Source organism: Balaenoptera ricei, chromosome X (assembly GCF_028023285.1).
Source record: "Balaenoptera ricei isolate mBalRic1 chromosome X, mBalRic1.hap2, whole genome shotgun sequence".
In the NCBI taxonomy this organism is placed as follows: domain Eukaryota; kingdom Metazoa; phylum Chordata; class Mammalia; order Artiodactyla; family Balaenopteridae; genus Balaenoptera; species Balaenoptera ricei.
The window spans coordinates 116,034,001-116,050,869 of record NC_082660.1 but is presented as its reverse complement, the minus strand read 5'-3'; the positions used below and the strand labels follow the sequence as shown (position 1 = coordinate 116,050,869).

The 16,869-nt window shown below is 39.0% G+C and overlaps 1 protein-coding gene across 1 annotated transcript in view; it reads left to right on the top strand.

The window, feature by feature from the left end:
• The window catches only part of LOC132357186 (fibrous sheath-interacting protein 2-like), an 88,604-nt gene that overhangs the window by 66,711 nt on the left and 5,024 nt on the right, over nucleotides 1-16,869 (top strand). The window contains 5 exon segments of the mRNA XM_059910468.1: nucleotides 122-1,454; nucleotides 1,456-2,127; nucleotides 2,129-2,214; nucleotides 2,216-4,709; nucleotides 4,711-4,906. Coding sequence (XP_059766451.1) covers nucleotides 122-1,454; nucleotides 1,456-2,127; nucleotides 2,129-2,214; nucleotides 2,216-4,709; nucleotides 4,711-4,906 — 4,781 coding nt within the window.

Genomic DNA, 16,869 nt, shown 5'->3' with positions numbered 1-16,869 from the left:
CAGCAATTGTGGCTCACGGGTCTAGTTGCTCGGCAGCATGTGGGATCTTCCCAGACCAGGGCTCGAACCTGTGTCCCCTGCATTGGCAGGCGGATTCTCAACCACTGCGCCACCAGGGAAGCCCTCTTGAGTCATTCTTATCTGGAGATAAAACTCTTCCTTCAGGTACAGTGGATCAAACTTATCAACAGAGCGCAATAGATCCTAAACAAAGAGAATTATCTTTCATTGTGAATTCGGCCGTCTTTTTGGAGGAAGTAATTTCTGAGCTTTTATGCAAAATCCTTTATGTATTCTCACATAATGTCCTGGCTGCCGAAAACCCATGTAAAGCAAACGCCAATGTTACTGATATTGTTACAAGATTAGTAAAATCAATTGTGCTGGAGTTCACCACATCACAAATTTTAGTTGCAGATCACTTGGATGAAAATCTGTATTTTTCAGAAGGATATAAAGAAATGGTTAAAAAAACTGTCAACATTATTTATGAAAAAATATTAGATGATTATCGATCTCTGGTTCATGTTTATAGAGCTATACAAAATGATGCTGTCAATTTGGGGAAAAAAATGTATTATTTACTGTTAGGAGAAATTTATGATTATCAGGTGGAGTCATTAGTTACAGGAGAATTAGCAACTTCTTCCTATTCCTCCCTCCAAGAGGAGAACATCATCAGAAATGTACTTGACACCATCAACGATAGCCATGACTTGCCATCATGCATCACTGTATTGCCTCGTTCCCTTTTAGAAGATACGATTTACAAGCTTCTAACACATATGTTCCCTTCATCTGAGACTGAAACAGAACCAAATGAGGAAGAGGTGCCACCAGATTATGAGTTTGTGAATAGTGCTTCAAAACTAACTGATGATATCGTAACAGAAATTTCTGAACATGAGATTAGACTTGCCAAGGCAGAGGAGCATGTGGAGAGTTGGCAATTAGGGGCAATCGATAACTTCGTTGACTCCATATGTAACAATATTATTTAAAAAATTAAGTTTGAAGATGAAGTACAGAGAGATACATGCAAAAGAGGAGGCTCATTCCTCGGGAGAATAGCTGGTTTCATTATGAAGGTAATTGTGGACCACCATCTGCACCCATATTTATGTGAGGAAGAATCATTTCCCAGTGACTTACCCCAAAATGACCATGTCACTGAACTCTTGAATCCCATGAAAGAAAAAATACAGTCCTTCCCACAGGTTTCTGTATACTCTGCTGCATGTTTGGAAGATGTTGTAATTGACCTTGTTCGCAAATTTTATACTCTACCAAGTATTGCTGAAAATCCTAAGGATGAAGAGATATCAGAAAGAGATATCATGGGCGTAGCTATAAAATTTGCAAATGCCCTGATAGGGGAATTTAGGAAAAGTGAAATTAAAGTTCTAGCAAATGCTGAAAAAATGTTTTCATTTCCACCAATAGATAAAGAGACAAGTCGATAAAGTATCTGATTCTGTGTATGATGAGGTCATAGACATATATGGATCTAAAAATGTTCAGAAACATGATAGAAGTAACATTGTTATAGAGATGATTGCTGTTTTGGCCAAGAAGGCAATCTCTGCTTTCCAGATTCAACCACTTTTTTCAGGAAGCTGGTCTTCCACCTTCTTTTCATTTCTAGATGTGGATAGCATCATCCAAAGAGTTCAACACCTACCATATAAAACCTTTACAAAGATAAACAGAAGCTTGAAGGAGAACCCAGTTTCTTCACTAGAACAATTATCTACACTTATTCCTCTAACCTCAGACCTGAGAGACAAAATGGACACTTTGGAAATAGATGGAAGAGCACTTAATGGAAAAGAGAACTTCAAAATGGAGAAGACACCAATGAAAACAGGCAGCATCCAGAAGCCAGTATGTACCAATATACATAGCATTATGAAGAGCGAAGTAACTACCCTAGCATCAGGGTCAGTTGGAGGTGTGCCAAAGAAAAAGAAAGAGGATGAAAAGAAAAAGGAAAGTTCAACTGGAAAAGATAATGAGAAGGTATCAAAACTCACTTCAACAACAACCAGTGTGAAAAGTAAAGATACTCAGGGGCCAGATTTGGGTACAGCACTTACAAAGAATGAAATCAAGAAGAAAGAAGAAAGACCGTTTGGCTAGAAAAGATGAGAAAGGGCAAGGTGATGAGGTATACCAAAATCTTTCACCAGCTATCAATGATACAAAAAAACAACGTTGTCCTGGAACCAGATCTTAAAATAGATGATAAAAAGAAGAGTGACAAGAAAAAAGAAATTTCATTAGGAAAAGGGGATAGACCTTTTGAATTACCATCTCTGAAATTCAAGGTGAGATATAGAGAGATCCAAAAGAAGAGAAGAGATTCCCCAGCTTACGCAGTTACAGATGACAAACAGATCTTGCATTCTAAACATGCCCAAAATGTCACTGGAATCATTTACAGAAATGTTTTAGAAATATCTTCTTTCCAAGGACCAGTGGATGACTCAAAATCCCCAAATCCTCTAGGTGATAAAGCAGCATATGTAACTCAAGCGGATGGCAAGGATTTTGCACAACCTGCTTCAATGAATTCAGCTAAACAGAATGTTCCTGCAAAAGAGGAAGAGAATGAGAAAAGTAAAGATAAAGAGATTAAAAGTACACCTAGTAAACGGGACAATCCGCAGAACCCACCAGAAAATAAACCCGGGATTTTCCCTGCTAACTTTTTAGAAGATGTTATCTCTGAAATAGTTAACAAATTGATTTTTTCTTCCTCATCGGATACAGATGATGCATGTCAAAATGTAAGCAAAGGTGTAAATCAAGCTGAGCTCTATGACACGGCTATGAAACTGATTGATTCCCTGTTAAAGGAGTTTTCAGATGCTCAAATTAAAGTATTAAGCCCAGATCAAAGAAGTAGGTTCCTACCATCTGAAGATAACATTTCATCAGTTCATAAAGTACCTCTCAGGCAAAAAGAACTGTCTGTGGAAAAAAGACCTCCCAAGAAAAAGATAATTATGGATAATATACCACCCATGCATAACACGGCACCTGCAACTAAAATACCTTCTTCAGATCAGGCACCTTTTATGGCTAAAATACCATCAATCAATAAAATGTTGGTCAATAAGATTGTTCACCCCTCTATATGCAATATTTTGCAGAAATATAGATCTCAAGACTCCATTTGCGAGGACATAAAGAGTAATGTTGAAAAATTAGCAAGAAGGCTAGCTAATGCAGTAATAGAAGAAATTTTTCAGCATCAGCTAAACTTGCTACTTTATGATGAGACTCCAGATTCAGTGTGTTTGCTTCTAGAATCTAAGGAGGTTATGATAAAGGTCCATAAGGTGGCCCAAACAGCTTGCAAAGAATGTTAATCATCACCATATACCATAATGCTGCTTTATGAATTTTTAGAAAGGATAATTTCTTCTCTTCTATCAAAAATTTTCTCAGCAGTAGCCAACGCTAAAACAGAAATATCTGAGGATAATTTGTACACAGAATTGGATTTCCTTCAAATGAAATTAGCAAGTATAGTTATAACAGAGATCTCCACAGATGAAGATATGATTATACAGTATGTAGAATCTTTACATCCTAATGATGATGAAATTATTCAATTAGTGGTTCAGACTATTTATAATAATCTTTTGCAACAATTTGGATCTCAAGAGAGGATACAGAAGTGTATCAGCAGTGGTTGCAAAATCCTTTCAGAACGCATAGTTAATTTAGTTGTACAAGAAGTGACCAGAAATCAGTTACAGAACTATTTTTCTGGAGAACTAACGCCACTTCAGTGTATAGAAGTTGACAGTGTTGTTGAAAATATCCTTAAAGATGTTATCCAAACCACTGAAATTCCCCAGCCTCAGCCATCACAGGCTTACAAACTGCCTTTTAACATAACAGAAGAAATTGCTATAAATTTTTTGTCAAAGCTTCTATTTAAGTTTCCAAAAGCGGATAAGGAACAAAACAATTCCCTAAATGCTGAAATGCAAAAAATAAGCTCAAAAATCTTAAATTCATTCCAAGAATATATCTCTAAAAGTCAGATTACAGTAGTACCACAGGTCAAAGAATCATCCACTGTATCTTTAGCAGACAATGGGACTATTGAAAAAGTAGTTACTTCTGTTTATAACACTGTTTTAAAGCACTCTGGCTCCCATATTTCAGTGTATAAAGATTTAATGGGTAAGAGCAATGTCCTCTCTGATATAATAGGATTTTTAATGGTGAAGGAAATTTCCAATTCAGAATTTCATCCTCAAGTAGAAGAAGAAACATCAAGTTCAGAGTTAGCTTTGGAAGCTGTCAAAATTATGGAAAAGGTGGTTAAGATTATTGATGATCTTAAGTCAAAGAAAAAACCTTCATCCAAAAAAGAGGCTGTATTAGATGCCAGGTTTTTAGAGGAAACACTTGCCTTGTTCTTGGCTAAACTAGTAAAGTTGCCAAGTGCCTCAAGCAAAGATGTTAAAAACTTATCAAAGCCTGAGTTAAATAAAATTGCATCTCAATTGACAAAATCCGTGACAACTGAAATTTCCAGAAAAAACATTAGCATTGTAGCTGCTAATCCTGAAGAAAAATTTTGAAATCCAGAAACTATAGAAATTATTTCTCAGATGGTCGATTCTGTTTATAATCATGTACTACAACAATCTGGAACACATGAAGAACTTTATCATGACATGAAAGGTAACAAACCACATCTTTCCTAAAGAGGTGGCTTCTTTAATAATCAGGAAAGTTTCCAATTGTCCATTAGAAACAATTAGCCCAGAAGATTCACATGCTAATCTCTTTGGCGATCTGGATGTTGGTCGAATTGTTGAAAAGGCGCATGAGCATGCTGTCAAAATGGAACCTGAGCTAGAGCAAAAAGGGTTAGATCAAGGTTTAAGGCCCTCCCAGAGTCTGCCATTAACCCCACCAAAGAGCCCAGGTAGGCTCCAGTGTTGGGTTGCCTCAGGCAAAACAACCAACAGGGAGGGAACCCAGCCCCACCCATCAACAGTCAAGTGGATTAAAGTTTTACTGAGCTCTGACCGCCACAGCAACAGTCAGCTCTACCCACCACCAGAGCCTCCAATAAAGCCTCTTAGATAGCCTCAACCACCAGAGGGCAGACAGCAGACGCAAGAAAAACTACAATCCCGCAGCCTGTGGACCAAAAACCACAGTTACAGAAAGATAGACAAGATGAAAAGGCAGAGGGTTATGTACCTGATGAAGGAACAAGAAAAAATCCCAGAAAAACAACTAAATGAAGTGGAGACAGGCAACCTTCCAGAAAAAGAATTCAGAATAATGATAGTGAAGATGATCCAGGACCTCGGAATAAGAATGGAGGCAAAGATTGAGAAGATGCAAGAAATGATTAACAAAGACCTAGAAGAATTAAAGAACAAACAAACAGAGATGACCAATACAATAACTGAAATGAAAACTACACTAGAAGGAATCAATAGCAGAATAACTGAGGCAGAAGAACGGATAAGTGACCTGGAAGACAGAATGGTGGAATTCACTGCTGCGGAACAGACTAAAGAAAAAAGAATGAAAAGAAATGAAGACAGCCTAAGAGACCTCTGGGACAACATTAAACGCAACAACATTCGCATTATAGGGGTCCCAGAAGGAGGAGAGAGAGAAAGGACCCGAGAAAATATTTGAAGAGATTATAGTTGAAAACTTCCATAACATGGGAAAGGAAATAGCCACCCAAGTCCAGGAAGTGCAGAGAGTCCCAGGCAGGATAAACCCAAGGAGAAACACGCCGAGACACACAGTAATCAAATTGGCAAAAATTAAAGACAAAGAAAAATTATTGAAAGCAGCAAGGGAAAAACGACAAATAACATACAAGGGAACTCCCATAAGGTTAACAGCTGATTTCTCAGCAGAAACTCTACAAGCCAGAAAGGAGTGGCATGATATACTTAAAGTGATGAAAGGGAAGAACCTACAACCAAGATTACTCTACCCGGCAAGGATCTCATTTAGATTTGATGGAGAAATCAAAAGCTTTACAGACAAGCAAAAGCTAAGAGAATTCAGCACCACCAAACCAGCTCTACAACAAATGGTAAAGGGACTTCTCCAAGTGGGAAACACAAGAGAAGAAAAGGACCTACAAAAACAAACCCAAAACAATTAAGAAAATGGTCACAGGAACACACATATCGATAATTACCTTAAACGTGAATGGATTAAATGCCCCAACCAAAAGACATAGACTGGCTGAATGGATACAAAAACAAGACCCATATATACGCTGTCTACAAGAGACCCACTTTAGACCTAGGGACACATACAGACTGAAAGTGAGGGGATGGAAAAAGATATTCCATGCAAATGGAAATCAAAAGAAAGCTGGAGTAGCAATACTCATATCAGATAAAATAGACGTTAAAATAAAGAATCTTACAAGAGACAAGGAAGGACACTATATAATGATCAAGGGATCAATCCAAGAAGAAGATATAACAATTATAAATATATATGCACCCAACATAGGAGCACCTCAATACATAAGGCAACTGCTAACAGCTATAAAAGAGGAAATTGACAGTAACACAATCATAGTGGGGGACTTTAACACCTCACTTACACCAATGGACAGATCATCCAAAATGAAAATAAATAAGGAAACAGAGGCTTTAAATGACACAATAGACCAGATAGATTTAATTGATATATATAGGACATTCCATCTAAAAACAGCAGATTACACGTTCTTCTCAAGTGCGCACGGAACATTCTCCAGGATAGATCACATCTTGGGTCACAAATCAAGCCTCAGTAAATTTAAGAAAATTGAAATCATATCAAGCATCTTTTCTGACCACAACGCTATGAGATTAGAAATGAATTACAGGGCAAAAAACGTAAGAAAGACAAACACATGGAGACTAAACAATACGTTACTAAATAACCAAGAGATCACTGAAGAAATCAAAGAGGAAATCAAAAAATACCTAGAGACAAATGACAATGAAAACACGACGACCCAAAACCTATGGGATGCAGTGAAAGCAGTTCTAAGAAGGAAGTTCATAGCTATACAAGCCTACCTAAAGAAACAAGAAACATCTCAAGTAAACAATCTAACCTTACACCTAAAGAAACTAGAGAAAGAAGAACAAACAAAACCCAAAGTTAGCAGAAGGAAAGAAATCATAAAGATCAGAGCAGAAATAAATGAAATAGAAACAAAGAAAACAATAGCAAAGATCAAGAAAATTAAAAGTTGGTTCTTTGAGAAGATAAACAAAATTGATAAGCCATTAGCCAGACTCATCAAGAAAAAGAGGGAGAGGACCCAAATCAATAAAATCAGAAATGAAAAAGGAGAAGTTACAACAGACACCGCAGAAATACAAAGCATCCTAAGAGACTACTACAAGCAACTTTATGCCAATAAAATGGACAACCTGGAAGAAATGGACAAATTTTTAGAAAGGTATAACTTTCCAAGACTGAACCAGCAAGAAACAGAAAATATGAACAGACCAATCACAAGTAATGAAATTGAAACTGTGATTAAAAATCTTCCAACAAACAAAAGTCCAGGACCAGATGGCTTCACAGGTGAATTCTATCAAACATTTAGAGAAGAGCTAACACCTATCCTTCTCAAACTCTTACAAAAAATTGCAGAGGAAGGAACACTCCCAAGCTCATTCTATGAGGCCACCATCACCCTGATACCAAAACCAGACAAAGACACTACAAAAAAAGAAAATTACAGACCAATATCACTAATGAATATAGATGCAAAAATCCTCAACAAAATACTAGCAAACAGAATCCAACAACATATTAAAAGGATCATACACCACGATCAAGTGGGATTTATCCCAGGGATGCAAGGATTCTTTAATATACGCAAATCAATCAATGTGATACACCATATTAACAAATTGAAGAATAAAAACCATATGATCATCTCAATAGATGCAGAAAAATCTTTTAACAAAATTCAACACCCATTTATGATAAAAACTCTCCAGAAAGCAGGCGTAGAGGGAACCTACCTCAACATAATAAAGGCCATATATGACAAACCCACAGCAAACATCATTCTCAATGGTGAAAAACTGAAAGCATTTCCTCTAAGATCAGGAACGAGACAAAGATGTCCACTCTCACCACTATTATTCAACATAGTTCTGGAAGTCCTAGCCACGGCAATCAGAGAAGAAAAAGAAATAAAAGGAATACAAATTGGAAAAGAAGAAGTAAAACTGTCACTGTTTGTGGATGACATGATACTATACATAGAGAATCCTAAAACTGCCACCAGAAAACTGCTAGAGCTAATTAATGAATATGGTAAAGTTGCAGGATACAAAATTAATGCACAGAAATCTCTTGCATTCCTATACACTAATGATGAAAAATCTGAAAGAGAAATTATGGAAACACTCCCATTTACCATTGCAACAAAAAGAATAAAATACCTAGGAATAAACCTACCTAAGGAAACAAAAGACCTGTATGCAGAAAATTATAAGACACTGATGAAAGAAATTAAAGATGATACCAACAGATGGAGAGATATACCATGTTCTTGGATTGGAAGAATCAACATTGTGAAAATGACTATACTACCCAAAGCAATCTACAGATTCAATGCAATCCCTATCAAATTAGCAGTGGCATTTTTTACGGAGCTAGAACAAATCATCTTAAAATTTGTATGGAGACACAAAAGATCCTGAATAGCCAAAGCAGTCTTGAGGGAAAAAAATGGAGCTGGAGGAATCAGACTCCCTGACTTCAGACTATACTACAAAGCTACAGTAATCAAGACAATATGGTACGGGCACAAAAAAAGAAACATAGATCAATGGAACAAGATAGAAAGCCCAGAGATTAACCCACGCACCTATGGTCAACTAATCTATGACAAAGGAGGCAAAGATATACAATGGAGAAAAGACAGTCTCTTCAATAAGTGGTGCTGGGAAAACTGGACAGCTATATGTAAAAGAATGAAATTAGAATACTCCCTAACACCATACACAAAAATAAACTCAAAATGGATTAGAGGCCTAAATATAAGCCTGGACACTATAAAACTCATAGAGGAAAACATAGGAAGAACACTCTTTGACATAAATCACAGCAAGATCCTTTTGATCCACCTCCTAGAGTAATGGAAATAAAAACAAAAATAAACAAATGGGACCTAATGAAACTTCAAAGCTTTTGCACAGCAAAGGAAACCATAAACAAGACGAAAAGACAACCCTCAGAATGGGAGAAAATATTTGCAAACGAATCAATGGACAAAGGATTAATCTCCAAAATATATAAACAGCTCATTCAGCTCAATTTTAAACAAACAAACACCCCAATCCAAAAATGGGCAGAAGACCTAAATAGACATTTCTCCAAAGAAGACATACAGACGGCCACGAAGCACATGAAAAGATGCTCAACATCACTAATTATTAGAGAAATGCAAATCAAAACTACAATGAGGTATCACCTCACACCAGTTAGAATGCGCATCATCAGAAAATCTACAAACAACAAATGCTGGAGAGGGTGTGGAGAAAAGGGAACCCTCTTGCACTGTTGGTGGGAATGTAAATTGATACAGCCACTATGGAGAACAATATGGAGGTTCCTTAAAAAACTAAAAATAGAATTACCATATGACCCAGCAATCCCACTACTGGGCATATACCCAGAGAAAACTGTAATTCAAAAAGACACATGGGGCTTCCCTGGTGGCACAGTGGTTAAGAATCTGCCTGCCAATGCAGGTGACACGGGTTCGAGCCCTGGTCTGGGAGGATGCCACATGCCGCGGAGCGGCTAGGCCCATGTGCCACAACTACTGAGCCTGCGCGTTTGGAGCCTGTGCTCCGCAACAGGAGAGGCCGCGATAGTGAGAGGCCCGCGCACCGCGATGAACGGTGGCCCCCGCTCGCCGCAACTAGAGAAAGCCCTCGCACAGAAACGAAGACCCAACACAGCCAAAAATAAATAAATTAATTAATTAATTAAAAATCCATCATGCTTCAAGAGCTTTCAATTTAAAAAAAAAAAAAAAGACACATGCATCCGAATGTTCATTGCAGCACTATTTACAATAGCCAGGTCATGGAAGCAACCTAAATGCCCATCAAAAGACGAATGGATAAAGAAGTTGTGGTACATATATACAATGGAATATTACTCAGCCATAAAAAGGAACGAAATTGAGTCATTTGTTGAGAAGTGGATGGATCTAGAGACTGTCATACAGAGTGAAGTAAGTCAGAAAGAGAAAAACAAATATCGTATAACGCATGTATGTGGAACCTAGAAAAATGGTACAGATGAGCCGGTTTGCAGGGCAGAAGTTGAGACACAGATGTACAGAATCGACATATGGACACCAAGGGGGGAAAACTGCGGTGGAGTGGGGATGGTGGTGTGCTGAATTGGGCAATTGGGATTGACATATATACACTGATGTGTATAAAATTGATGCCTAATAAGAATCTGCAGTATAAAAAAACAAACAAACAAAACAACTAATACTAAACTTTCATTGGGTTATTTGTATGGAAATATGTTAATATAAATGTTTCAGACATTACATGAAATTTCTAAAAATCTTATATTTGTATTTGTATGGAAATATGTTAATATAAATGTTTCAGACATCACATGAAATTTCTAAAAATCTTATATGTTCTGGTATAATGTTATAAGTAATAATCCTAGTTATTACTTTAAAATGTATATCTCAGAAATAACTAGAGGAGAGAAGATGGCGGAAGAGTAAGACGCGGAGATCACCTTCCTTCCCACAGATACAGTAGAAATACATCTACACGTGGAACTGCTCCTACAGAACACCCACTGAACGATGGCAGAAAACGTCAGACCTCCCAAAAGGCAAGAAACTCCCCCCATACTTGGGTAGGGCAAAAGAAAAAAGAAATAACAGAGACAAAAGAATAGGGACGGCACCTGCACCAGTGGGAGGGAGCCGTGAAGGAGGAAAGATTTCCACGCACTAGGAAGCCCGTTCGTGGGCAGAGACTGCGGGTGGCAGAGGGGGGAAGCTTTGGAGCCACGGAGGAGAGCACAGCCACAGGGGTGCGGAGGGCAAAGCGGAGAGATTCCCGCACAGAGGATCAGTGCCGACCAGCACTCACCAGCCCGAGAGGCTTGTCTGCTCACTCGCCGGGGCGGGCGGGGCTGGGAGCTGAGGCTCAGGCTTTGGTCGGATTGCAGGGAGAGGACTGGGGTTGGCGGCGTGAACACAGCCTGAAGGGGTTAGCGCACCACAGCTGGCTGGGAGGGAGACCGGGAAAAAGTCTGCAGCTGCCCAAGAGGCAAGAGACTTTTTCTTGCCTCTTTGTTTCGCGGCGCGCAAGGAGAGGGGATTCAGAGCGCCGCCTAAACGAACTCCAGAGACTGGCGCGAGCCGTGGCTATCAGCGCGGACCCCAGAGACGGGCGTGAGACGCTGGGGCTGCTGCTGCCGCCTCCAAAAATCCTGTGTGCGAGCACAGGTCACTCTCCACACCGCCCCTCCCGGGAGCCCGTGCAGCCCGCCGCTGCCAGCGTCCCGTGATCCAGGGACAACTTCCCTGGGAGAACGCACGGCACGCCTCAGGCTGGTGCAACGTCACGCCGGCCTCTGACGCCGCAGGCTCGCCCCGCCTCATCTGTACCCCTCACTCCCCACGGCCTCGGTGAGCCAGAGCCCCCGAAGCAGCTGCTCCTTTAACCCCGTCCTGTCTGGGCGGGGAACAGACACCCTCAGGCGACCTACATGCAGAGGCGGGTCCAAATCCAAAGCTGAACCCCGGGAGCTGTGCGAACAGAGAAGAGAAAGGGAAATCTCTCCCAGCAGCCTCAGAAGCAGCGGATTAAAACTCCACAAGCAACTTGATGTGCCAGCATCTGTTGAATACCTGAATAGACAACGAATCATCCCAAATTCAGGAGGTGGACTTTGGGAGCAGGATATATTAATTTTTCCCCTTTTCCTTTTTTTTTGTGAGTGTATATGTATATGCTTCTGGGGGAGATTTTGTCTGTATAGCTTTGCTTTATAATAGCTTTATTTTACTTCACTATATTATAGCCTCTTTCTTTCTTTCTTTCTTTCTATTTTTTCTCCCTTTTACTCTGAGCCGTGTGGACGAAAGGCTCTTGGTGCTTCAGCCAGGCATCAGGGCCGTACCTTGGAGGTGGGAGAGCCAACTTCAGGACACTGGTCCACAAGAGACCTCCCAGCTCCACGTAATACCAAATGGCAAAAATCTCTCAGAGATCTCCATCTCAACATCGAGACCCAGCATCACTCAATGACCAGCAAGCTACAGTGCTGAACACCCTATGCCAACCAACTAGCAAGACAGGAACACAGCCCCATCCATTAGCAGAGAGGCTGCCTAAAATCATAATAAGGCCAAAGACACCCCAAAATACACCACCGGACGTGGACGTGCCCACCAGAAAGACAAGATCCAGCCTCATCCACCAGCACTCAGGCACTAGTTCCCTCCACCAGGAAGCCTACACAACCCACTGAACCAACCTTAGCCACTGGGGACAGATACCAAAAACAATGGGAACTACGAACCTGCAGCCTCTGAAAAGGAGACCCCAAACACAGTAAGATAAGCAAAATGAGACGACAGAAAAACACACAGCAGATGAAGGAGCAGGGTCAAAACACACCAGACTTAACAAATGAAGAGGAAATAGGTAGTCTACCTGAAAAAGAATTCAGAATAATGATAGTAAGGATGATCCAAAATCTGGGAAATAGAATAGACAAAATGCAAGAAACATTTAACAAGGACGTAGAAGAACTAAAGAGGAACCAAGCAACGATGAAAAACACAATAAATGAAATTAAAAATACTCTAGATGGGATCAATAGCAGAATAACTGAGGCAGAAGAAAGGATAAGTGACCTGGAAGATAAAATGGTGGAAATAACTACTGCAGAGCAGGATAAAGAAAAAAGAATGAAAAGAACTGAGGACAGTCTCAGAGACCTCTGGGACAACATTAAACGCACCAACATTCGAATTATAGGGGTCCCAGAAGAAGAAGAGAAAAAGAAAGGGACTGAGAAAATATTTGAAGAGATTATAGTTGAAAACTTCCCTAATATGGGAAAGGAAATAGTTAATCAAGTCCTGGAAGCACAGAGAGTCCCATACAGGATAAACCCAAGGAGAAACACGCCAAGACACATATTAATCAAACTGTCAAAAATTAAATATAAGGAAAACATATTAAAAGCAGCAAGGGAAAAACAACAAATAACACACAAGGGAATCCCCATAAGGTTAACATCTGACCTTTCAGCAGAAACTCTGCAAGCCAGAAGGGAGTGGCAGGATATACTTAAAGTGATGAAGGAGAAAAAACTACAACCAAGATTACTCTACCCAGCAAGGATCTCATTCAGATGTGATGGAGAAATTAAAACCTTTACAGACAAGCAAAAGCTGAGAGAGTTCAGCACCACCAAACCAGCCTTACAACAAATGCTAAAGGAACTTCTCTAGGCAAGAAACACAAGAGAAGGAAAACACCTACAATAACAAACCCAAAACATTTAAGAAAATGGGAATAGGAACATACATGTCGATAATTACCTTGAATGTAAATGGATTAAATGCTCCCACCAAAAGACACAGGCTGGCTGAATGGATACAAAAACAAGACCCATATATATGCTATCTACAAGCGACCCACTTCAGACCTAGAGACACATACAGACTGAAAGTGAGGGGATGGAAAAAGATATTCCATGCAAATGGAAATCAAAAGAAAGCTGGAGTAGCAATTCTCATATCAGACAAAATAGACTTTAAAATAAAGACTATTACAAGAGACAAAGAAGGACACTATATAATGATCAAGGGATCGATCCAAGAGGAAGGTATAACAATTGTAAATATTAATGCACCCAACATAGGAGCACCTCAACACATAAGGCAAACACTAAGAGCCATAAAAGGGGAAATTGACAGCAACACAATCATAGTAGGGGACTTTAACACCCCACTTTCACCAATGGACAGATCATCCAAAATGAAAATAAATAAGGAAACACAAGCTTTAAATGATACATTAAACAAGATGAACTTAATTGATATTTATAGGACATTCCACCCAAAAACAACAGAATACACATTTTTCTCAAGTGCTCATGGAACATTCTCCAGGGTAGATCATATCTTGGGTCACAAATCAACCTTGGTAAATTTAAGATAATTGAAATCGTATCAAGTATCTTTTCTGACCACAACACTATGAGACTAGATATCAATTACAGGAAAAGATCTGTAAAAAATACAAACACATGGAGGCTACACAATACACTACTTAATAGCGAAGTGATCACTGAAGAAATCAAAGGGGAAATCAAAAAATACCTAGAAACAAATGACAATGGAGATACGACGTCCCAAAACCTATGGGACGCAGCAAAAGCAGTGCTAAGAGGGAAGTTTATAGCAATACAAGCCTACCTCAAGAAACAGGAAACATCTCGAATAAACAACCTAACCTTGCACCTAAAGCAACTAGAGAAAGAAGAACAAAAAAACCCCAAAGCCAGCAGAAGGAAAGAAATCATAAAGATTAGGTCAGAAATAAATGAAAAAGAAATGAAGGAAACAATAGCAAAAATCAATGAAACTAAAAGCTGGTTCTTTGAGAAGATAAACAAAATTGATAAACCATTAGCCAGACTCATCAAGAGAAAAAGGGAGAAGACTCAAATCAATAGAATTAGAAATGAAAAAGGAGAAGTAACCACTGACACTGCAGAAATACAAAAGATCAAGAGAGATTACTACAAGCAACTCTATGCCAATAAAATGGACAACCTGGAAGAAATGGACAGATGCTTAGAAATGCACAAACTGCCGAGACTGAACCAGGAAGAAATAGAAAATATGAACAGACCAATCACAAGCACTGAAATTGAAACTGTGATTAAAAACCTTCCAACAAACAAAAGCCCAGGACCAGATGGCTTCACAGGCGAATTCTATCAAACATTTAGAGAAGAGCTAACACCTATCCTTCTCAAACTCTTCCAAAATATTGCAGAGGGAGGAACACTCCCAAACTCATTCTACGAGGCCACCATCACCCTGATACCAAAACCAGACAAAGATGTCACAAAGAAAGAAAACTACAGGCCAATATCACTGATGAACATAGATGCAAAAATCCTCAACAAAATACTCGCAAACAGAATCCAACAGCACATTAAAAGGATCATACACCATGATCAAGTGGGGTTTATCCCAGGAATGCAAGGATTCTTCAACATACGCAAATCAATCAATGTGATACACCATATTAACAAATTGAAGGAGAAAAACCATATGATCATCTCAATAGATGCAGAGAAAGCTTTCGACAAAATTCAACACCCATTTATGATAAAAGCCCTGCAGAAAGTAGGCATAGAGGGAACTTTCCTCAACATAATAAAGGCCATATATGACAAACCCACAGCCAACATTGTCCTCAATGGTGAAAAACTGAAACCATTTCCACTAAGATCAGGAACAAGACAAGGTTGCCCACTCTCACCACTATTGTTCAACATAGTTTTGGAAGTGTTAGCCACAGCAATCAGAGAAGACAAAGAAATAAAAGGAATCCAAATCGGAAAAGAAGAAGAAGAAAAGCTGTCACTATTTGCAGATGACATGATACTATACATAGAGAATCCTAAAGATGCTACCAGAAAACTCCTAGGGCTAATCAATGAATTTGGTTAAGTAGCAGGATACAAAATTAATGCACAGAAATCTCTTGTATTTCTATACACTAATGACGAAAAATCTGAAAGTGAAATTAAGAAAACACTCCCGTTTACCATTGCAACAAAAAGAATACAATATCTAGGAATAAACCTACCTAAGGAGACAAAAGACCTGTATGCAGAAAATTGTAAGACACTGATGAAAGAAATTAAAGATGATACAAATAGATGGAGAGATATACCATGTTCCTGGATTGGAAGAATCAACATTGTGAAAATGACTCTACTACCCAAAGCAATCTACCGATTCAATGCAATCCCTATCAAACTACCACTGGCATTTCTCACAGAACTAGAACAAAAAATTTCACAACTTGTATGGAAACACAAAAGACCCCAAATAGCCAAAGCAATCTTGAGAACGAAAAATGGAGCTGGGGGAATCAGGCTCCCTGACTTCAGACTATATTACAAAGCTTCAGTAATCAAGACAGTTTGGTACTGGCACAAAAACAGAAATATAGATCAATGGAACAGGATAGAAAGCCCAGAGATAAACCCACACACATATGGTCACCTTATCTTTGATAAAGGAGGCAAGCATATACAGTGGAGAAAAGACAGCCTCTTCAATAAGTGGTGCTGGGAAAACTGGACAGGTACATGTAAAAGTATGAAATTAGAACACTCCCTGACACCATGCACAAAAATAAACTCAAAATGGATTAAAGACCTAAGTGTAAGGGCAGACACTATCAAACTCTTAGAGGAAAACATAGGCAGAACACTCTATGACATACATCACAGCAAGATTCTTTTTGACCCAACTCCCAGAGAAATGGAAATAAGAACACAAATAAACAAATGGGACCTAATGAAACTTAAAAGCTTTTGCACAGCAAAGGAAACCATAAAGAAGACCAAAAGACAACCCTCAGAATGGGAGAAAATATTTGCAAATGAAGCAACTGACAAAGGATTAATCTCCAAGATTTACAAGCAGCTCATGCAGCTCAATAACAAAAAAACGAACAACCCAATCCAAAAATGGGCAGAAGACCTAAATAGACATTTCTCCAAAGAAGATATACAGAT